The sequence below is a fragment of the Mya arenaria genome, chromosome 3 (assembly GCF_026914265.1).
Source record: "Mya arenaria isolate MELC-2E11 chromosome 3, ASM2691426v1".
Taxonomy (NCBI): Eukaryota; Metazoa; Mollusca; class Bivalvia; order Myida; family Myidae; genus Mya; species Mya arenaria.
Window position 1 is genome coordinate 87,250,633 of NC_069124.1, and position 24,432 is coordinate 87,275,064.

The 24,432-nt window shown below is 36.3% G+C and overlaps 1 protein-coding gene across 3 annotated transcripts in view; it reads left to right on the top strand.

Annotated features, from left to right (window-relative positions):
- The first annotated feature begins 1,835 nt into the window (after positions 1-1,835).
- The window catches only part of LOC128227152 (tyrosine-protein kinase CSK-like), a 28,160-nt gene continuing 5,563 nt past the window's right edge, over positions 1,836-24,432 (top strand). The window contains exons 1-11 of one of the 3 annotated variants that reach the window (XM_052937404.1): positions 1,836-1,892; positions 4,639-4,672; positions 7,050-7,163; positions 14,350-14,450; positions 17,621-17,840; positions 18,368-18,536; positions 18,780-18,882; positions 20,859-21,017; positions 21,357-21,456; positions 23,055-23,156; positions 23,545-23,631. In XM_052937404.1, the coding sequence (XP_052793364.1) occupies positions 4,661-4,672; positions 7,050-7,163; positions 14,350-14,450; positions 17,621-17,840; positions 18,368-18,536; positions 18,780-18,882; positions 20,859-21,017; positions 21,357-21,456; positions 23,055-23,156; positions 23,545-23,631 (1,167 nt within the window). In that variant the 5' untranslated portion in view covers positions 1,836-1,892; positions 4,639-4,660. Of the gene's footprint in view, positions 1,987-4,638; positions 4,673-7,049; positions 7,164-14,349; positions 14,451-16,862; positions 17,083-17,620; positions 17,841-18,367; positions 18,537-18,779; positions 18,883-20,858; positions 21,018-21,356; positions 21,457-23,054; positions 23,157-23,544; positions 23,632-24,432 lie in introns of all 3 variants that reach the window. The other 2 variants (XM_052937403.1, XM_052937402.1) reach the window with 2 other exon arrangements.

Here is a 24,432-nt window from a genome sequence, read left to right on the forward strand (position 1 = left end):
TGAATTTGGGGTCACTAGGTCAAAGATCAGGGTCAACGTGACCTTGAGGTGAAGAAACGGTTTCCACTCAATAACTAAAGATCCTTTGGGTCCAGGAACTTCATACTTGGTATGCTAGTTGTTCATGACTATTAGATGACTCCTATTGATTTTGAGATCAAAAGGTCAAAGGTCAAGGTTACCTTCAGGTAAAAAATGTTATGTTGGCAGTGACCTTAAGCTTAAAAATGGTTTCTGCTCAATAACTAAAGAAAGCTTGTACCCAGGAACTTCATAGTTGTTCATGACTAGTAGATGACTCCTATTGATTTTGAGATCAGTAGGTCAATGGTCAAGGTCACCGTGACCTTGAGGTGAAGAAACTGTTTCCGCTCAATAACTAGAGAACGCTTGCAACCAGGAATTTCATACTTGGTATGCTAGTTGGTCATGACTAGAAGATGACCCATATTGATTTTGAGATCACTAGGTCAAAGGTCAAGGTTGCCATGACCTTGAAGTGAAGAAAAAGTTTCCGCTCAATAACTAAAGATCCTTTGGTTTCAGGAACTTCATACTTGGTAAGCTAGTTGTTCATGACTAGAAGATGACCCCTATTGATTTTCAGATCAAAAGGTCAAAGGTCAAGGTTACCTTCAGGTAAAAAATGATACGTTGGCGGTGACCTTAAGCTTAAAAATGGTTTCTGCTCAATAACTTAAGAACGCTTGTACCCAGGAACTTCATTCTTGGTACGCTAGTCGGTCATGACTAGTAGATGACCCCTATTGATTTTGAGATCAGTAGGTCAAAGGTCAAGGTTGCCATGACCTTGAGTTGAAGAAATGGTTACCGCTCAGCAACTAAAGAACACTTGCACCCAAGAACTTAATACTTGGTATGCAAGTTGGTTATGTAGATGATCCCTATTGATGTTGTGATCAGTAGGTAAAAGGTCATGGTCACGATGACTGTGAGCTGAAAAATGGTTTCCGATCAATAATTGAATAACGCTTGCGCCCAGGAACTTCATACAATGCAAACTTCGTTTACATTTTCCATGATTAATCAACAACACTTTCTTCTCTTCACTATTTAATATAATCGAATAAACCAAACTTCACTGTTGGTTTGTCTCCAGTCCAAAGTTACAAATTTCATGTCCATCATTTATTTTTTCTCAGCTACGACCACACAATAGGGGAGACAAGCGCTTTTTCAAAAAAGCAATCTCTAGTTACATTGTCTTTTTGAACATATTTTCTAGCAATCCCAGTGATGCAATGTTGAGTAGCTTTCCAACAACTTTAACATGTTACAACCTTTTAACATAGTGTGAACAAACGCACTATTGTATTCATTCCAGTATGCCGCCAAAAACCTCCAAGGCGCAGTTTAATTAATCCTCTATACAAGGAAACAGTACACCAATATTAAGAGCTTAATCCTAAAATTCAGACTGCCCCTCTCGGTGAGTATTTACGACCGTCCTACTGATGTTAAGACCCTCCGGTCATTCGACCAGGAATTTACGAACTTCATCGATCTAAATTCGCATTTAGAACGCAGTAGAATACAAATCATTTGATTTTTTTTTATTTATATATTGCTTCTGAAAATGGGCAATTTTAGAGGCCAGAAAAAGCAAAAACAAGGTTGTCGCTTATTAGAATGTTTATCCTTATTTAACTTATGGTAAAACAAGCTCATATTCACACTTCAACCTATTCAGCCGCGGCTTTGATGTATTGCATCAAATTCTTCTTGTATAGTTTTCTATTCTATCCTACCTGAAGAAACTAGAACCGTTTTGTGTTGTTCCGTTTTGGTGATAAGTAATTTCGCCGTTTTGTTTAATTTTAAATGACGTCACGTAATGGCGAATGGTAATTTCGCTTCCTGTTATAAGTTTTGTAAGTTTTTTTAACTTTTTGAATGGTGACAACGATACTTTTGCTCAAAATGTATTTCCAGTTTCATTTTTGAACATGACCACCAATATGAAAGGTTGTAAAGTAACCAATTAATAGTTTATAGTCCTTTTTATTGTTTAGGCTGTGATGGTTATTTCCTAGTCTAAAATTATAGACGTGTTATACGGGATTCTTCCAATCCATAACGTCAAAACGGGTTTGTGCAAAAACCGGGGGTGTTTTGAAAAATATTGAAATTGTATTTAGTAAAGTATTTAATGGTTTAAATTGATCATAAAGGTTTATATTCATATTTTACCATGTAAGTGAAAAGTTGTTTTGTACAAAACAAGCATTTAATGCATTAAAACACATTATTTACCTACCAATAAAACAAAAGTTGACTGACACAGACAATAATTATGCCAAGCGGAACAACTCGACCCAATCGTCATTACTCAGCCACCTCCGTCAAGCTTCGAGATAGACCTCGTAAATACAATCGTAACAACTCGGCCATGGCCGAAATGTTTGATTGTTTAAGAATTGTGCCCTGAAGCCTTGCAGGTGCCCTTCATGTATATATCCCTATGTTTTGACAGCAAAAAATGAAAAAACATGTCAAACTCATAATTATTCGTAGGATATGACATTTTTATGTATGGAACTGATATAAAATAAAATAATCTGGTAATATTTCTTGTTTTTATGATATTTTTTAGATGTTAAATGCTTTCACCCGGAATCCCGATCGGAATAACTACGTTCTTTTGATACTCAACAATTTGTACGTGAAGCATTTGCCATATCAAAAAACGTAAAAAAAAACGTAAACGTACAATTATTTGGACTAGGTTATTTCCCTACTTTTTTTAAATTTTATTTATTAAAGATAAAACTAAATTTATGGTCAATGAAACTTAGACCGCACTGGATATATTTATGCCTGAATAATTCTTAAAATGAAGTATGGGGTAAGAGTGGAAATTTATTTAGTAATAATTGACACCCATGCTTCGGCATCTAGGACTTGACAGAGTGAATAGACAGTTGGTGCTGAATTGGTCTGCTCCTATTTTTATGCTTTTAACACTGACTTAACAATAACCAACCAACCTTTAAAGTAGAACATGAACTTCCTATATAAATATATTATTTGGGCAGTCTGCGAAATAGCCAGTAGTCTTGAGATCCTAAATCTACCAGATTTACACTATGCTTGAACAATCTTGGGAGTCAATAGGCTCCTAAGGAATTATATAGCTGAATTTTAAAAATATCAAAACTAGATATCATGATGAGAGCGATTGAGCTAGTTGTGAAATCCCCGATTGGTTTATTCAAATTAATAGGTAGTAATTTATTCAATCGTGGCTACACTTCTAGTGGACGGAGATACAAATGACAGCTAACATGAATATGAGGTTAACAAGGATAGAAAATTCCAAACCATGGCTGGTGTCAAAACAAACCATTCTTACATGTATTTTGCATTTCAGTTTAATTATTTTATAGCTTCAAAATTTGTAATTGTAAAAAAATGCTAAGGCTATCATTATTTGTTCATGATTTGCGTGGCACCGCTATATGTTAATCTTCAATCATTGAAAAATGTGGAACTAACAAGTAGCAGTACAAATTTTATGATAAATAGCAGGGTTCCTGCTGGCGATCGCCATTTGCGACAAAATTGCAAAAGTGGCAACAACTTTTTGGCGAATTTATATATAATATTTTCCTAAAATGACTTTAGCAGTGCCCATGCGGCTTGCATGATAATCTATTCTGTCACTGTCATAAATCAAGCGCATCTGCTGGTGCGATAACAAATCCGATAATTAGGGCAAGCAGTCACGGCCCAGTCAACACCTTGCTAATTATTGCAGAATTTTATTGCTTTCACGGATTAACAATGACATCTGTTATGTCTCTTATTTATTAGGAAACAATTTTAATATTTAGCTCAACAGCTTTGTTGTTGCGTAAATAACGTGTTAGTTTTAAAAATGCAAATCATAGAATTTTCGGTTGTCGGAAAGTCACGTGATATGCGAATTTTGTAATGACGTTTACGCGCTAAAACTGGATTTGCTTTCGGTTTTGTTGCAAATTGTAATTGCTATAAATGCAGCATTCTAGGGGTTCAAAAAGATTGATATAAATCATTGGGTATGCTTACAGATAAATAGAATTACACCCCATTTGATAAGGCTTCCAATAAGTTGGCTGGAGTAAAGAGAAGACGTTTCTATTAGGAAAGAATGGCCCTAGTTTGACAATGTATATTTTTTTGAGTTTCCATTTATTTTAAATTTATCTCATAATTTCATAATTGTATTCTTTAATTCTATGACACTATTGTATGCAGGCATTAGACTGAACTCAACATATTGATGTTTATTTCACATTTTTTGCAATATTTTCATTTTTTTTATTTATATACTTGTCCATATATTTTGTCAATAGATTAACAATTTGTTAATATTTTGTGCTTTATGTACAACAAAATATTATGCTTTTGCACGACAATGTGCTAATTAAATGCAATTTAAGGCTCTTAAAATGCTTAAACCCCATGAGCTGCAGGGGGCTTCGCCCCCTTGGCCCCCACAAGGGCACTGCCCTGGACCCGTAAGGGGGCCTTTTGCGGCCCCCTTAACCCCTCGCGAAAAAGTATTAACAACTTTTTAGAACCCAGGGGAACCCTGAATAGTAATTTAATTTTAACATGTATTCTTTATTCCAGAGATGTTTCCCTAAGCAGAGGAATGCCAATGGCGGTAAGTTTACTTAGTTAGGCCAACCTTTAATGATTTATAATTACCAATGTAGTTTTTTAAGCAACTCTTCCGAATGTTCACAGACAGGTACTCACAATGTCAAAAATATGTGAACATTGTAAATGAAAAAGGTCACTGAAATTTGAACTGTAATCTCTGCTGATCAGGAAGGATGTTTGTTCACAAAAGTTTCAAGAGATTTATACAAACTGTAAAGTTGCTTGAGGCAGCTTTGAAATACATTATTAATACAGTGCAGAAAATATTAAAAAGTTCATTATCAATACAGTGTGGAACAGATCTAGTGAGATCATTATGAGTACAGTGCAGAACCAACTAAATGAGCTTATTATTATTATACAGTGAGAAACTGACTAAATGAGAAATTATTAATATTGTGCAACACAGACTAAATGGTATCATTATTAAAACAGTGAGGAACAGACTTAATGATATCATTATTAAGGTAGCACACCTGTAATGAAAACCTCCACTCTAAACTTGTCAATTTTAATGCTTTGGCCTATTTTGTTAAGCAAAGGACTACGAAATATTTTCTTTTTAAGATTTCATTACTTTCAGGCCTGGCTGAAATAGGTTGGGAATTTCAAACTCTATTTTTTTTTAAATGAGACAGTAAAGCATATAGATTTTTCGCTCGACTATTCGAAGAATAAGGAGAGCTATACTACTCACCTTGGCATTGGCATCACACCTTGGTTAAGGTTTTGCATGTAAGCACCTTTAAGTCATTATCTCAGTAAATTTATTATTTATTGCATTGAAACTTTTGATATGTATTTCCAACTATCTAACCTACTAAATTAATGAAGTTAGATATTATAAACACTTATTTGAATATAATACAAATAATGGGCCTTTATTATTCGCTTTAGAAATTCTGGTTAAGGTTTTGCATGTAAGCACACATAGGTTAATATCTCAGCAACTACTTAATGTATTGCATTAAGACTTGATACAATGGTACTCAACCATCCAACCTACTTAATTAACCAAATTAGATAACTCTTGTTAGCATTTAATGCAAAATAAATGCCTTTTATTATTCGATTTTGAAATTCTGGTTAAGATTGTGCATGTAACCACATTTAAGTCATTATCTCAGCAAATACATTATGTATTGCATTGAAACTTTAGATATGTATTCCCAACTTTCTAATTTACTAAATAAATGAAGTTAGATACCACTTTTTTTAATAAAAGCAAATTATGGGCCTTAATTATTTGACTTAGAAATTCTGGTTAAGGTTTTGCATGTAAGTACACAATATAGGTTTATATCTTAGCAACTGCTTGATGTATTGCATTGAGACTATTCAATGGTACTCACCCATCCAATCTACTTAATTAACCAAGTAAGATAACTCTAGTTTGCATTAAATTCCAATAGTGGCAACATTCTAATTTAATTTTACAGTGATCCATGCATGTTTCGCCAAAACTTTTCAATCCTTACACTGAAAAGCGGGCAGAATAGTCGAGCGTGCTCTCTGTGACATTACTTTCAGGCCCGGCTGAAATAGATGGTTAGGAATTTCAAACTCTATTATATTTTTAATGAGATAGTAAAACCTATAGATTTTTTTCACAAATTGTTTCCAAAAGGTTAAAGTTAATTAATAATAAAGAACTGGTCATAAACATTGGACTTTTGGATGTACAAGCCCAAATTCTTATACTATTGCTTGGTATCAAAGTTTTGTACAGTATTTATGCGAAAAGCTACAGAAACAAGCTCAGTAGCAAAAAGTTCAAACATAAACCTGGTTTAATGACACTGGGCAAATGCCAAAGACAGAACATAAACACAAAATAGCACAAACAAGAAACATGAAAGAACAGCACAAAACTCCACAAAGAGCACAGTGCATGTATACATACTATATATAAAAAACTATAAAGCCCTGCTATATAAAATTCAGAATTTGAGCAAGCCCAAAAGACATTTTAACAGTGCAGGGCTTGTGGGCTGGTGTTAATTTCACCTACTGGTGTCATCATCCATTAATACTGTTACAGTGTGGAACAGACTAAATGGTTTCATTTTTAATACAGTGTGGAACAGACTAAATGGTTTCATTATTAATACAGTGCAAAGCAGACTAGATGAGATCATTATTAAGTACATAAAAGCTATGTGTTTTTTGCCAACAGTTTAAGTAGAAGTAAGATCAAATAACAAATTCGGACACATTAATTGAACACACTACGAAGATTTGATGAAAAGAAGCCAAAGTAATGATTCATCAAGAATGGGTCTAAATTGAAGTTTCATACTTTTATTAATGAAGTGTGTATACATGTACTGTTGGGCATCAGTGGCAACCTGTATTTGACAGATATGATAATATTTCAGGAAACATGGCAGTCGGGTCAGGAGGTTGTGGCGGTTTATGACTTCCGCGGCACAACGAAAGAGGACCTGCCCTTTGCTAAAGGCGATGTTCTTACTATTGTCAAGGGAACCAGGGTAAGATTTATTCCCTCTGTGGTTGATATGCATGTTGTAAGTTGTTAAATTGGTTTAAAATTTTCTACCTTACTAAAAGAAAATGTAAGATCCAGAAAGAAGGAAGCATGTGAAGCAATAATGCAATGTTTCCAATGGAATCCTTGGTGTGACAAGTGGTTGGTTCAGGCTTGGCTTCCCTGTACTGAAAATGTTTGAGTTTTGTGTATTGGGATGGTACCTTTTCTGTCTGCATCATCTTTTCAAATCAAATACCTTCGTCATGCAGGCAATTTAAGGAAGAAGACGGGAATGCCTCTGAAAAAAATGTCAGTTCATTATTATATAGGTGTATTAAATGTATTTTTAACTAGCTGCAAAAACATGTCAAGGTAAGTTGGATTCAATGCCCTAGCATCATTATCTTCCATCTGCCAGAATAAATCCTTTTCAAATGCGATAGTTGCACGACAAAACTCCTTTATGGCAAAGCCCGCACTGAGCAGAGCTAGCCGTCATTAAGCACAGAATTTTTCTGTGTAAAAATAAGGACTTTCTAAGACTTTTTCTTCTGGTCATGATAAAATTTTAATATCCTTGATTGTGTGGCTTTCTTTATCATCCAGAGAAAAACCTTTTGGACATTTTCACCCTAACTTCACTGGTATAATTCTTTGGTGATCCTATTTCAAACTAGCTGATTTGTTTGGACCCTGACGCGACTAGAGATAAAGGCTTATTAAACAATTGATAGTAAGGAATAGTATTTGTCTGAACCTAAATGTCTGGGCTCAAGACATATTCAGCACTTCTCTACACAATGGATATCTATATTAGAGGTGGTTAACAAAGGCTACAATAGTTGTGAAAGATGAGAATGTCCTTAGACACTTACAGTCATGATGGGACACATGCCAGGGTCAAGCCATAATGTAGCCAATGGATGCAGGTAGACCTTCATAAACTATCAAACAGCAAAAGACACTTGAAATATTGGCTTTTGGTTAGATACCCTGATAAAGGACTGGTAGAAAGACAACCAACCAGAATAATAAACTATTAACCCAGGATGCGGGACAGGCAGTGGCTTTTCAAAAACGTTCTTGGTGTTAATGCTGCACCTGGTAATAGCCCATCTTGCCTGTTGCATGGAAATCCGTCCTGAAGCTGTGAACAGCCTGCCTCACTATTTGCAAGGAAGTCAATACAGGATTTAGGTCTTAACATATGTTTTGTTGTTGAAACTACCTGCGGTTATCTGCAGCAGGAAACAGAGTTTAAGTACTTGAGATTGCTTTAAACAACTTCCTTATTTGAATTTTCTCATGATTGTTACATCACAGAATATGACAAAGAACACTCATTGATGTGTTTTTTTTGTAATGAAAAATTGTGGTTGAAATATATTCCATTTGAATGCTTTCGTAGTACTTGTGATGTGAAATCTGCTTTTCCCCCTGTATTCAACCCACATCAAGTTAGGGGTGTTTTTCTTACAGTATAGATTTTTTTAAGTGTTTAAATTTCTTTGTATTTCTATGATAAAGATAAAATTTATCTGATTTAAATTGCATAATCTTTATTTGTCTATCTATGTCAATATAGATAAACATTTGATAGATGCAATTTTATTATTTTAATGCATTATTTTGTTTCACTTATTGACTTTAATGATCAAAACACAAAAACAGCTTTTGATTTGTGTACAGTTAAAAAATATTAGCCCTTATAATAGGCGAAATACAAAATAAAGTGTGGCAAATCATAGGGAGTATTTAACAAAAATATGAAAAGCTGGAACCCTTCAGCATGATTGGTTGATTGAATTTATCACGTGATGTTATCAATGTATCCTTAACAGGTCAACATATCCCTTATGTTTGTTAAAGACAAAGTGGCCGAGAGGATTAGTTGGATGTTTCCTACTTTTTTTCTTGACTACCGGCGTGGGTTTGAAACCCACTAAAACCAAAATACTTTTTTATGCTATAACTGTATTTCTTTCTGCAATTTTGATATCATAGAGTAAATGAATGATAAAATAAGTGTTTGCAGGGTAAACAACTTTTGGTCCAAAAACATGAGCATGCCACTTTAAAAAAGCGCCACAATAGTTCTAGTATTTTATCATCCGTACACAAGAATGCTTTTTTATACGCCCATCTTACGATGGCCGTATTATGGGAACACCCATGGCGGGCGGGCGGGCGGGCGGGCGGGCGGCTCCACTATGTTGTCCGCTCTCTAACTTGAACATTTCTCATCCAATTTCCACCAAACTTCATGAAAGTGTTTGTTGGGGAAATATCTAGGTCAAGTTCGATAACCAGCCAAATCGCTTTAGGCACTCCAGAGTTATGGCCCCCTGAATTTGTCAAAATTGGCCATTTTAGCTTTGTCTGCTCTCTAACTTGATCATTTCTCATCCAATTTCCACCAAACGTCATGAAAGAGTTTGTTGGTGAAATATCTCGGTCAAGTTCAATAACCAGCCAAATCGCTTTAGGCACTCCAGAGTTATGGCCCCCTGAATTTGTCAAAATTGTCCATTTTAGCTTTGTCCGCTCTCTAACTTGAACATTTCTCATCCAATTTCCACCAAACTTCATGAAAGTGTTTGTTGGTGAAATATCTAGGTCAAGTTCGATAACCAGCCTAATCGCTTTAGGCACTCCAGAGTTATGGCCCCCTGAATTTATCAAAATTGGCCATTTTAGCTTTGTCTACTCTCAAACTTGAACAGTTTTTATCCGAATTTCACCAAACTTGCTACTATAAATGTTTAATGTCTAATTTGAACAGTTATCATCTGATCTTCACCAAACTTGCAAATCATTTTTTAATCATTAAAACCAAATGAGTTAATCATAAGGATGCATTTAAACTCCCAACTTTATGCATCTATTAGGTGTGCCAAAATATAGAGGCCATTGTTATGCCTACACGGTGTTGTTCAATTTAATATTTCCATTTCCTGGTATCCAAAATGCCAATAAATCATGGATGAACTGTTGGTATACATGCAGGTGGGGGTATAACCTGTGTCTGCCTGTAAATCGATAGGTGAACTGTTGGTATACATGCAGGTGGGGGTCTTACCTGTGTCTATCTGTAAATCAATTGGTGAACTGTTGGTATACAAGTAGGTGGGGGTCTTACCTGTGTCTGCCTGTAAATCAATAGGTGAACTGTTGGTATACAAGTAGGTGGGGGTCTTACCTGTGTCTGCCTGTAAATCGATAGGTGAACTGTTGGTATACAAGTAGGTGGGGGTCTTACCTGTGTCTGCCTGTAAATCAATAGGTGAACTGTTGGTATACAAGTAGGTTAGTTTTTTACCGGAGTCTGCCTGTAAATGAATGGGTGAACTGTTTGTATACAAGTAGGGGGAGGTGGCACTCAATACTTGAGTTCAAAATTATATTTTGTCCAATTGGATGGCATTATTTTCCAAATCTTTTGAACATATTATTTGGGAAATCAGCAGTCAGGTGTTATTGATTTTAATAAGGTGAACCTATTTAATTTAAATGAGGCTAAGCAGGTAGTCTAAATATGATAAAAACACTAACCTTAAAGGTATTTTTTAGTAAGTGTTTTGAAAATAAATGTGTTTTGCAACATTAAATCATTTATTATGGTAAGTAAAAGCAAGTAACCTTTAAGCAAAACATAAAGACAAATATTTCATTATGATTAAAGTTTAATAGGTTCATGTATAGCTTTTCCTTGAAATATGTTTTCATATCACTTTATGCCCCGTTTAAACTTCCTTTTGAAAGAGATAAAATGAGTTAAACTTCCTGTGAACTATTGAATTATTTTGTAATCGAAATGTTCACGAACTGATAAGCGTGAACATGTTGACACAACCATTGTAGACCATTGAAGTGAATGTAGGTAGTGTAGGTAGAGTTGGCTTTCATCTGTCTTAAAGTCTTATGTTCCTGCTGTTTTTGGCCTGGCATGGTTTTCTACTTCCTTCTTGTCAAGTGATATAGAACTTTATCTACCGTATATACCCTTGATTAGCAGGTGATGAGTAGTTTTGTGTTGTGTATCACTGTAAGCTGTGGACCATGGATAGCAAATTGGATGTAAATTTTAAACATTATTTTGTGCAAAATAAGATTCAATGCAGTACTTAAAGATAAAATCCAAACTTTTATGAAAATATAATTTATATGAACATTCATATCGTATGTAACTGATATACTATTAAACGCTCTAAATGTTTTGTAATATTGTACCGAAGATGTGCCTTTTCCATATTCTCATTTTACAAGTTAAAATGTTGTGTATATATTGTAATTAGCTCCACTGGCCGAAGGCCATGGAGCTTATGTCGTCACAGATTGTCCGTCGTGAGTGCGTGCGTGCGTGCGTGCGTGCGTGCGTGCGTGCGTAAACTTTTACTTTAAACGACATCTCCTCTGAAACTGATAAGCGGATTTTGACAAAACTTCACAGGAATGTTCCTTTGGTGGTCCTTTACCAAAATTGCTCAAATGGTTCCGGTCCATTGCCAAATATGGCCGCCAGAGCTAAAAATAGCAAAATCTTTAAACGACATCTCCTCTGAAACGGTTCGGCAGATTTTGATGAAACTTGACAGTAATGTTCCTGGGGTGGTCCTTTATTAAAATTGCTCAAATGGTTCTGGTCCATTGCACAATATGGCCGCCACAGCTAAAAATAGCAAAATCTTTAAACGACATCTCCTCTGAAACGGATAGGCAGATTTTGATGAAACTTGACAGAATTGTTCCTTTGGTGGTCCTTTACCAAAATTGCTCAAATGGTTCCGGTCCGCTGCACAACATGGCTGCCAGAGCTTAAAATAGCAAAATCTTTAAACGACATCTCCTCTGAAACGGTTCGGCAGATTTTGATGAAACTTGACAGTAATGTTCCTGGGGTGGTCCTTTATTAAAATTGCTCAAATGGTTCTGGTCCATTGCACAATATGGCCGCCACAGCTAAAAATAGCAAAATCTTTAAACGACATCTCCTCTGAAACGGATAGGCAGATTTTGATGAAACTTGACAGAATTGTTCCTTGGGTGGTCCTTAACCAAAATTGCTCAAATGGTTCCGGTCCGCTGCACAACATGGCTGCCAGGGCAAAAAAATAGAAAAACCTTTAAAGAACATCTTCTCAGAAACCGATGATCAGATTTTGATGAAACTTAAGAGAAATGTTCCTTGGATGGTCCTTTATCAAAATTGCTTCAATGGTTTCGGTCCACTGCACAAGATGGCCCCCAGAGGTAAAAATAGAAAAACCTTTAAACGACTTCTCCTCAGAAACCGATGATCGTATTGCAATGAAACTTGACAGAAATGTTACTTGGGTAGTCCTTAACCAAAATAGCCTAAACAGTTCTGGTCTGCTGCACAACATGGGCACCAGAGCTAAGAATAGAAAAAAACGTTAAACTACATCTTCTCAGAAACCGATTATCAGATTTTGATGAAACTTAACATAAATGTTCATCGGGATGCCCTTTAACCAAAATTGCCCAAATGGTTCCGGTCCGCTGCACAACATGGCTGCGAGAGTTAAAAATAGAAAAACCTTTAAGGACTTCTCGTCCGCAGTCTTCACGAAAAACATTTTAACCTACTAGCCAGTTGGACTAGCATAATGGCATATTTTACTAGTCCGAATGACAATCTAGTAGTCCGACTATTTTGCCACATTATAAAACTGTATGCTTGAGGTAAATACCTATTTCAATTGAGCAGCTTGCAGTTTGAGTAAACATTTCTTTATTATGATGCTCATGCAGTGATAGGGAGTGACATCCTTCTGTTGGGAATAGTGCTCCTTGTTTTTCAGAACCTATGGGTACTATGTAAAAACAAAAGGCATCTTGCTTGAATAGACTGTAATAATATCAACATGGTTAGAAAAGAAATGCCATGCTTTAATAGCTTTGATTACATTTTACTACTGAATTACCTCCCTTTAATAGAAAAAAAAATAATGTCTTAATTTTTCACGTATAGCATCTTTAAATAACTTTTAAACAATAATAATTTATGAGTAAACATATAAGCATAAAGTTCTCACAAAAAGATCAATTTAAAAACCTTACATTTATACATAGGAAAGTATATATAGACTGAACATTAATTTTCGTTTAAGTGACATTCTGAAAGTTTATGAAACAGCTATTTTTAGTAACTTAAATGGCCGAAAAGTGTAAGTGAAACACCAAGTTGATTCTATCTCGTCAGTTCTAGTTCAGGTTAGATAAAAAAATTATTTGCTTCATAATCTATTCAGATTAAATGTTAACCGATGATCAGATTTTGATGAAACTTGACAGAAATGTTCCTTGGGTGGTCATTAACCAAAATTTGTTAAATGGTTCCAGCCAACTGCACACCATGGCTGCCAGAGCTAAAAAATAAAAAAATTTTTATACGACTTGTCGTCGAAACCGATGACCTTTTTTCGATAAAACTTGACAGAAATGTTTGTTTGGTGCTCCTTTACTCAAATTGCCCAAATCATTTCGGTCCACTGCACAACATGGCAGCCAGAGCTATTAAAGTAAAAAATTTTTTTAAATAACTTCTCCTCAAAAATTGATGATTGTATTTCTATGAAACTTGACGAAAATGTTCGTTAGGTGGTCTTTGCTTGAACCTTTTGGCCAGTGGAGCACAGGCACTGATGTGCCTCTTGTTTTTATTTGGCCTGCCAAAAAATTGCAGGTGCCATTTTAGTAATGGTAGTATATTTGTGCCCATTTGTATAAACATTTGTAAACTCGCGACATTTATTATGGTTTAAAAAAAGAATATATATGTTACTTCTGCTTTGATAAGATGGCCTTGTGAACTTGAAAAGTTTTAAGGCTTGCTCAAATCTGGAATTTATATGGCAGGGCTTGTTGACAAGGTGTTATGCCAAACACTAGTGTAAGAATTTGGGGTCCTCTTCCTGTGGTGGCTCTAAATCTAATGGGGTCACTAATTGTTTAACAGTTATCTAGTGTTATAAAATGACTGTTGGAGTGGACATCAATTGTAATTGGATATATATTGTTTAAACCTTGAAGCTTAGCTCATGAGTCAATGAAGTTATTGGGTATAGGCATCAACAGATATATCTCTTTATGGGGCTTATTGATTCTGCCTTAATTATCTACAGGAAAATTGAATGTAACTAGCCAAGAGACAATTTCTGTTTCAGGATGTGAACTGGTACAAGGCGAAGAAGGGTACGGGTGAGGAAGGGATGATTCCTGCCACATATGTCCAGAAACGAAAAGAAGTCTCACTACATGCTATGCCGTATGTCATCACTGTTTACTGCCTGTGTACATTTAACTTGTTCATTCAGGTTGTATCAATTTAGAACCTATTATGATGATCTTGAGATGTTACTTAAATGCATAATACTTACAAATACATTTGAATTTATTGTTTGGTATCAGTTTCTGGGTAGAGCTCGCTTAAGACAAAAATGTTCATTTATGTATAGTTGTAGGACGTAAAGCTATCTTTTGATTATATTGTGAGTTGGCTTGGAACTCAATGCAAACCTTCATTAAATGTGTTTTGCCTCATGCAAAAGAACACGTACATGTTTATATAACCTGTAAATGTATTCTTTATGTTGTCAAGGAAATGAAAAAGGGAAAAAATACCAAACAGGAAAGTTTCCGGGATAAGATAATTTGGTAGCTTCCCTTTGTAGCTGGCACCATGGCACGATCAGTCGGCAGGAAGCTGAGGAGTTGCTGGAGGGCAAGCCAGATGGCATGTTCCTCATTAGGGACAGCGTCCATTTTCAGGGGGACTTTACCCTCTCTGTCTGCTGTGATAGCCGTGTCGATCATTATCGCATTCTCACTAGGAATAATCTGCTGGAAGTTGATGGGGGAGAATGTACATTTGATAGTTTAATGTCATTGGTGGAGGTATGGTCATGTGACAGGAAGAGCAAAATGTTTGAAATGTTTGAGCTTGTTTGAATTTTTTCAATCTTGTATCCTTGTTTTTTGAGAAGTTGCTTTCATTGTCATTGTGTTACTTTTCATTTACTTTATTTGCCAGTGTCAAATAATTAGTGAGTATTCAATGAACATGTTTTGTTGCATGATCCATTGCATTTCTTGCTTGATGTTGATGCAACTACTAGTGCTCACTGGGATTTGTGAAGAGCAGGGTTTTCGCCAGGAAATTATGAAGGCATGTCCGGTTGTGGCTGACAGAAGGGGTATCCCTCCCGTGGTACAAAATTTAGTATATGCAGTGTAAATGGTGCAATTTCCTGTATTTTCAGCAATTTTTAAGCAAGGTTTTCTCATCTGAAAATTTAAATGGGGAAACCTGATTGTGTACTTATTTACCAAGGACCAGTTGTAAATTGCTGTTGCTGTGATTTATTTTTGAAAAAAGTGAAATAACTGTCATTGTTGTAAATCACTCAAAGTTTGTCTTTGACCTGGTTTGTTAACATTGGCACTAGGTTTTTGTTTACATCGACACCATTGATGTCATAAATGTTGTGTGAAGGGGGAGTCTGCGAATGCTCTGAACTAAAAGCCTGCGAATTATTGGACCACGTGGGTCATGCGGTCATCAAAAAGATTATTGTCCAAAGGCGTTATTAATTAGGTGTTCGGGAGGGTATCAAATATTGTCAGTGCAAATTAATGTTTCTTAACAAATAATTAATTATTCGTATTTCTGTTTTAAAAAAAAAAAAACCCTATTTTTTTTTAAAGAATTAACATTACTTTTGGCTATATAGAGAAATACCGTTCATATCAGCAATAATGGCAGACATGGTTGATGTTATGAAGCATTTTTATTTTATATTGATGGTAACTGAAAGAGATCAAGTTGCAATTGTTTTTTACTCCTATGTCTCATTGATTAGAAAGATGACTGTTCTAATTATAATGTTTTTCACACCTATGAAGTCAAATAATTATGGGAGGTATTAGGATCTGCAGCCTCGATTGTGATTGGATGTTGCGTAATGAGATATTGCTCCCCAACAGCCTTCTGGCTGTCATTCAACCATTCCGAGAGCAGCAAAGCTGTTAATTACCAATGTTTATGAGAGTCTGATAAGGCTTGTTGTGGTGGGGAAAACAGCTGTTGGCGCAATTTATGCATGTCAGTTATTTGCCATGCCAAGGGAAGGCACATCGGGCCAGGCTACCATAAAGGCCTGGCGGAAACCCTGAAGAGGCTGCATGTATAGTCTATGTTGAGTGTTGTTATCCTCCTTAACAGTTGTTGTCTCAGAAAAAGTGCACGTCCATTGATCATGTGGCTCGAAGCTGCATTTCAAATGGTTTATCTTTTCCTCAAGCTTTTAAAATATCGTCTTCTGTACCTTCGCTTTACAATAGGAAATTGGCTTTAGTGCAAACAAGACATGCGATGATGAAATGGCCATCATTTAATAGCTAGCTAGGAGTTCTTCCTTACCTTACAGCTGCAAGTGTCTGTACAGTTGAACATAGATTCTGCTTTTGCAATGTGGGAAATGTTTGCAATATGACTGTTATGCTGATTTTGAGAAAACAAAACATTAGAACATTCAGTCACATGACCATACAGAATGTCTTATTTTTCAGCCCCAGTTGTACATAACAGTGAACACAATCAATTCTGATTTATTTTCTTGGATGATAGTTAACACTGTTTTTGTGAGTAGATGCATGTGTATTTTATTTTTGATTTTAGATGGTTCCATGGTAAAATAGACCGAGATAAGGCCACCGACCTATTGAACCCAATGAAAGATGGACTATTTCTTGTTCGAGAAAGTGTAAACTTTCCCGGCGACTATACTTTAAGTGTGTGCTGTGCAAATAAAGTGGAACATTACAGAATTATATATAAGCAAAACAAATTGACGATAGATGAGGAGTGCTACTTTGACAATTTGCCCCAGCTAGTGGAGGTATACCTGCACTCCGGGTTGGCAAAACAACCTTCCTATTTTCTGTTTTGTAGGCAACATTAAAACCAGCAGTGACTAAGTATTTGATAAGTGATGATTTATCAAAAGCATTAAGCTTTAAGCCATTTGGGTGGTAATATGTGTTGATAAAAATGAGTTCTACATGTCACTGCTGGTAATGCTGTGTATAGTTTTGTTTTCAGTATTGTGTACAATGTGTTGGTGGTTTGCTGTTGAGATTCCTGCATGCTGAGTGGTGTTTGGTAGAGACTAGTTGTCAACAATGAGGCTTTCATGAGACAGGAATAGAAAACAACCATATCTGTATTTCAACTTTGTTTTTAAAACACAAAGTAATTTCTGTTTGAAACTTGAAGATGCATTTGAAACTGAAGGAAGTTGAAAGCCTCAATGTTATCCCAGCTTTTGTACAGTTTTGTTTTATATACAGCCTTACTTACAAACCAAATGCCTCTATATAAGGATCATTACTGATATGGTAGGACATATATGATGGGAATACCTGGTGTGCTTGTAGATGGTTCCATGGTAAAATAGACCGCACTAAGGCTGAAAGTCTGCTCAAGGAAAGTGAGAATGGCACGTTTCTCTTGCGTGAGAGCGTGCACTTCCCGGGCGACTACACGTTGTGTGTCATATACAAGAGAAAGGTGGAACACTATAGAATCATCTACAGTAACAATAAGCTCACTATCGATGAGGAAGGATTCTTTGACAATATGCCACAGCTCGTTGAGGTAGCTATACCACACCACCCATACACTCCAACAACATTCCTTGGGGCAATGTTTGATAATAGTTTTGTGATCAGTTTTGGGACTTTACTAACATTTTATTTGAACTTTTTAGCTGCTTATATCAATTTTATCATCTTTCATCATTTTTTTTTATTCTGCATTTTACCCTCTTATTTCATGATACACTAATTTGATGATACAGCTTTTAATTAGAAGATTCATGAGTTCTCATTTAGTGTAAAAGGTTTCATCTAATGGAAGTATAATCAGGATAATAGTTTGCTTTGGAATTTGGCCTGTACATAGACTTGTTTGCTAGATTAAACTTTCACATAAAAAAATAATAACATATTCTTTGATATACTGATCTATGAACAAGTTTCACATACATTTTGCTCATATACTAATTTCCATTAGGACATTTTATGTCGAAAAATAAAAAATAAAATATGACTTGAATTGAAACATTAATTTTTCAATTCATTAATAGTCTCCATTTATTAGCAGTGATGCTCTCTGTTTGGCAGCACTACACGAAGGATGCAGATGGCCTTTGCACAAAGTTGCTCACTCCACTGCCAAAGCAGGGAGGCAACTTTTTCTCCGTGTCGCCAGACGACTTCAAGTCCGGGGGCTGGACCCTCTCATATAAAGAACTCACCATCGGCGAGCTTGTGGGGAAGGGAGAATTTGGAGGTAGCGCATGGTTTGATTGTTTTTTCTTTGAGCATGGCTTTTTGTGAGAATAAAATGTTAAATTTGTATAATATTTTAACAGGTCTTTAGAAAGTTACAGTCATTGTAAAGTTTTGAAAGTAATATGAAGTTCAGAAACAGGTCTGTTTTGTCTGTTTCTTTGGTTGAGCCACTGAGTAAGACAGGGAAGATTTTAAAGGTTGCTGATCCTTGAATGACTGGTTACACTTGTTACTCTTTTAGATGTGCACAAGGGTCTGTTCAAGGGTGGGCCAGTGGCCATCAAGAAACTGAAGGATGATAATCGAGCTGCTCAGGCTTTCCTACAGGAGGCCTCACTCATGACGTAAGTCCACATCCAGTAACGATACCTCTAACAGGAGGCCTCACTCATGATGTAAGTCCACATCCAGTAACGATACCTCTTACAGGAGGCCTCACTCATGACGTAAGTCCACATCCAGTAACGATACCTCTTACAGGAGGCCTCACTCATGACGTAAGTCCACATCCAGTAACGATACCTCTACAATGGCCTCACTCATGACGTAAGTCCACATCCAGTAACGATACCTCTTACAGGAGGCCTCACTCATGACGTAAGTCCACATCCAGTAACGATACCTCTTACAGGAGGCCTCACTCATGACGTAAGTCCACATCCAGTAACGATACCTCTTACAGGAGGCCTCACTCATGACGTAAGTCCACATCCAGTAACGATACCTCTACAATGGCCTTACTCATGACGGTAGTCTGCATCCACTTACTATACCTCAAAAAGGAGGCCTCACTCATGACATAAGTCCAAATCCACTAACAATACCGCTTACAGGAGGCCTCACTCATGACGGTAGTCTGCATCCACTTACTATACCTCAAAAAGGAGGCCTCACTCATGACATAAGTCCAAATCCACTAACAATACCGCTTACAGGAGGCCTCACTCATGACGGTAGTCTGCATCCACTAACTATACCTCAAAAAGGAGGCCTCACTCATGACATAAGTCCAAATCCACTAACAATACCGCTTACAGGAGGCCTCACTCATGACGTTAGTCTGCATCCACTCATAATAGCTCAAAAAGGAGGCCTCACTCATGACGTAAGTCTGCATCCACTCATAATAGCTCAAAAAGGAGGCCTCACTCATGACATAAGTCCACATTCACTAGCAATACCTCTTACAGGAGGCCTCAATCATGACATAAGTCCGCAATCACTAAAAATACCTTAAACAGGAGGCCTCACTCATGATGTAAGTCTGCATCCACTCATAATAGCTCAAAAAGGAGGCCTCACTCATGTCATAAGTCCACATTCACTAACAATACCGCTTACAGGAGGCCTTACTCATAACATTAGTCCACATTCACTAACAATACCTCTAACAGGAGCCTCACTCATGTCATAAGTCCACATTCACTAACAATACCTCTAACAGGAGCCTCACTCATGAAGTTAGTCCTACATCCAGTAACGATACCTGTAACAATAGGCCTTACTCATGATGTAAGTCTGCATCCACTAGAAATACCTGTTATAGAAGGCCTCACTCATTACATAAGTCCGCGTACACTAACAATATCTCTTACAGGAAGCCTCTCTTATGACAAAAGTCTGCATCCACTATCAATACCTTATACAGGAGACCTCACTCATGACTTAACTTCAAGTCCACTACCAATACCTCTTACAGGAGGCCTCACTCATGATGTAAGTCCACATCCACTACCAATACCTCTTACAGGAGACCTCACTCATGATGTAAGTCCACATCCACTAGCAATACCTCTTACAGGAGACCTCACTCATGATGTAAGTCCACATCCACTAGCAATACCTCTTACAGGTGGCCTCACTCATGATGTAAGTCCACATCCACTACCAATACCTCTTACAGGAGACCTCAATCATGACATAAGTCGCATCTGCTAACAAAACCTCGTACAGGAGGCCTCACTCGTGACATAAGTCGCAATCCACTGAAAATACCCAGGTTGGATAATGAAAATGCAGTGTTATTATTTACTTGTTTGATATGTATAACAGGAATTGTTTGTTCTGACTGGTTGCACTTATGTTATTGTTATCTGGGCTCATGACGTTCTCAATGTCAAATTGAACAATTTCTATTTATTTGGGGTCTCTAGAGTAACTGTTGGGCTGTTATTTTCTGTATTATAACAAGAAAAGGTCTAATGAAGAATAACCTTAAAAAAATGTCATATCAAAATCCTTAATTCTTTTCCTACATTTTAATTTAAACCATTTTCTACTGACCTATGGTTGTAATATCCCTTCTTGTTTGTGTTTGCAGGACAGTACGTCATCCAAACCTAGTGTCGCTGATTGGGATTGTGCAGGACGACACAATCTACCTGGTGCTTGAGTACATGGGCAAGGGCAACTTGGTAGAGTATCTGCGCTCACGGGGGCGCAGCGTCATTACCAAGAATGACCAGATCAACTTTGCCACGTATGCTCTGTTCTCTTGCTTTAGATGCTGTGTTAAAATATAAGGGATTTATCTAAGTAATGTATTGACAAATTGTGCACTTATAACTTTCTGTTCAACTACTGGTAGACTGTATAAAATGATACAATGTTCCTTCAAAATGTCGACATACTAGCTGTTGGACTGCATGAATGACATACTGTTTTCAGTGTGTACTTACTAGCTTTCAGGACTGAATAAATGTCAAACTGTTTCTTCTTAGAACCTATTCACCAGCATTGGTACTCTCTTTATAAAAGACTTGAATTTTTTGTCAGCAATGTTAAAATTGTTAACTTAAAAAGTGGTGTTGTATTTCAGAGATACCGCTAATGGTATGACATACTTAGAAACGAGAAAACTGGTCCATAGAGATTTAGCAGCTAGAAATGTTCTCGTCAATGATGAAGGAACAGCAAAGGTAAACTGTTAATATAAATGTTGGGTTTTTTTCAGTATTTTGGGGAAATAACCTTTACCTTAGGAATTGGGAATTTTTCACCAAAAAATAATATAAACAATTTTGTAGATTGAATTTTCTCAAATACCCTTTTGAACCATTTATTTATGGACAGGAATTTAAATAACCTATTCGTAGGGCTATTCCAGTAAAACATAAAACCCACGTGGGTAAGGCAATGTTTTAAATGGTATATAGGTGGGTGCCCTTTTTCCCTAATTTTGACCCATCAAGGGTAAATTTTAGGGATGCAAACGAATGGCAAAAGTGATATTCGAATATTCGGTAATTCTTTCGATCGAATATTCGAATATTCGAACACCAAAATGAACCTTTAGGAATTGTAGTAAACTATTATTATTCACTAAAGTAATAGTGGGGGCCCTGTTACCCTTCCTGGTCGTATTCGGTACACGCGACGGACCCTTATTGTTCCACAAATTAGCCTCTGAATTTCCCATTTACAAAATATATCCCAAGAAAAAGCAATATATCTTTAACAAAAAAAAACAACAACTCTGCGTTCATTTATGAAAAAAATGCAAAATAAGATCAGGGAATTGCGTTTGTCCCAGTTAAATGACGATATGCGCCAACGTGGGACTTGCAGCCTCGTTCTGGGATTGATGTTTACGAAATATATTTATAGAAAACGACACCATGTCTAAACGTCGCTTTTGTCTTAGGTATTGTACAACAATACAGGACATATATCCTTAAACGTTAAACCATACACTTTCAGTTAATTTTTGTACGCAAGAGCGTTATATTGAAAACATGAAAACAGTTTAAAGCACATAACATGTCCTTCATATCATCAATGCGATTTGAGCAATATCGCCAAGCTTGATTAGCAGTGAAGACAAAACATTGGTATAAAGGCCGATCTCTTAAACCCTTAATTGGCATGGTCATTTAAATGTACCCAAAATAATTGGAATGTGTTTTATGTCACTTGTCTAACAGCCAGTAAATGCAAAATTACGGGAACTGTTTATAGTTCCCGGCGATATATCCGATATGACGCGTGTATAGTGTCATCAAGTTCACACCTATGGCATTAGGGGTCGTTGTAAAAACAAGACAGACGAAGATGACAGTTGTAGGCAAAAAGTGTATTAATTTATTATTTCAACAAAAACATCGAATATTCGAATACCTATTTTGACATTCGTATACCAAACGTTCGATCGAATATTCGAATATTCGAATATTCGTTTGCATCCCTAGTAAATTTGCTTCTGTAGGAGGGTGGCATAATCTAAAAGTGCCTTCCCCCTTGGGGTTATATGTTTAAATGGAATAGCCCTTAGAATTTCAGATTGTGAATAATTAATTCAACCTTTGGGAAAAAACGCAATACTTTTTGGCTTATAGAAGAAATTTGGTTATAGAACCAAATTTCAGCTTTAAAAATCACAGAAAAAAACATGCCATTAACAGGCAAAGGTTTGCAATAACCTTGATACTTTGATTTCTTGGTCAGCACCAAAACATGTGTAAGTAACATATAGAAATCCTACACAACTGTAGCCTTATGTGTAGTGTGTATGTTGCAGGTATCAGACTTTGGTCTAGCCAACCGTATAGACTACAACCCAGCCCAGGTGGGAGGCAAGTTCCCGATCAAGTGGACTGCCCCGGAGAGTCTCAGGGACAATGTAAGACTACAGAACACAGCTGTTACGTTATGCACATGTGCAATCCCTTCTACTCTTTCATACATCCATGTTAAAGATGACAAAAAACTACACTGCTTGAAACTTCTGTTGAATTAATTAAAATTTAAGATTATTTGTTTGTATATATTAATTTATATTTTTTCCACATCAATTGTGAAACAAGCAATTCAGCCGATCAAAAGCCAAATATATATACCACTGAGCTTACATAACCAATTATTGTATCTATCTTAATATATTTTATGGATTATTAAATTACATTATAAAATGTTAAAACATGTCTTGGTTAGAACTGCAATACATTAAAAGGTGTATATTTTTGATCATATGAAACCAAGAGTAACCTTTGTAACATGTTTTATTTCAGAAATTCACAAGTAAATCCGACATGTGGAGTTTTGGTATCTTGTTGTGGGAAATATACTCATTTGGTCGTGTTCCCTATCCTAGAATTGTGAGTAACCTCTTCAATGTTTTGTCCACTGATTTGGTTGAGAAAAATAGGAGCTAGCAGGGTAAAATAAACAGCTCACATGTTAATCCCAGGTCCCTACCTCTTTGTTATCGCTCCCACACACTGAAAGTCAACTACTGCGTAATATGGCATATTATGGTTTATGTTAGGTCATCCTGAATGTAGGGATATTTCATTGTTTTCGCTCTTAGGGGACATTCCTCAATTTCAATGACAGTCCATGTTTCCTATATAATTATTCTCACTCAATGTGGTTGTGTGGGTTATATAGGAATCACCTTGCCCTGTTCGTACATCCATCCTTGAACAAAGGGACAAGTATATTTTTCTCCATAACTTCATAAGTTTTTGAGGTAATGACTTCAAACTTCATACACATATTGGCTGGGTTTAGGAGAAGTGCTATGCAAAAGATGCATTATTTTGTGTATGGTATATTTAGAGTTATTGCCCTTAGATTATTGATATTCTTTTAATTCTCTACTTTACTCCAACATTTTTGAGGTATTGACTACAAGCTTTATACACATATTGACTAGTTTTAGGAGAAGTGCTTTGCACAAGAAACTATTTTGTGTATCATACTTTTATACTTACTTCTACTGGGACAAGCCTTTTTTCCAACTCTTTGTGGTAAAGAGGCCCCTCCCCTATGGAAAGAATGCATATAAACTACTTTATGGGAAGAAACACATGTAGGACTAAGTCATTTCTTAAAGCTTACATCTAAACAATAATAATCAAATGTAATAATATTGGTACCCCTGATGACACAGAATG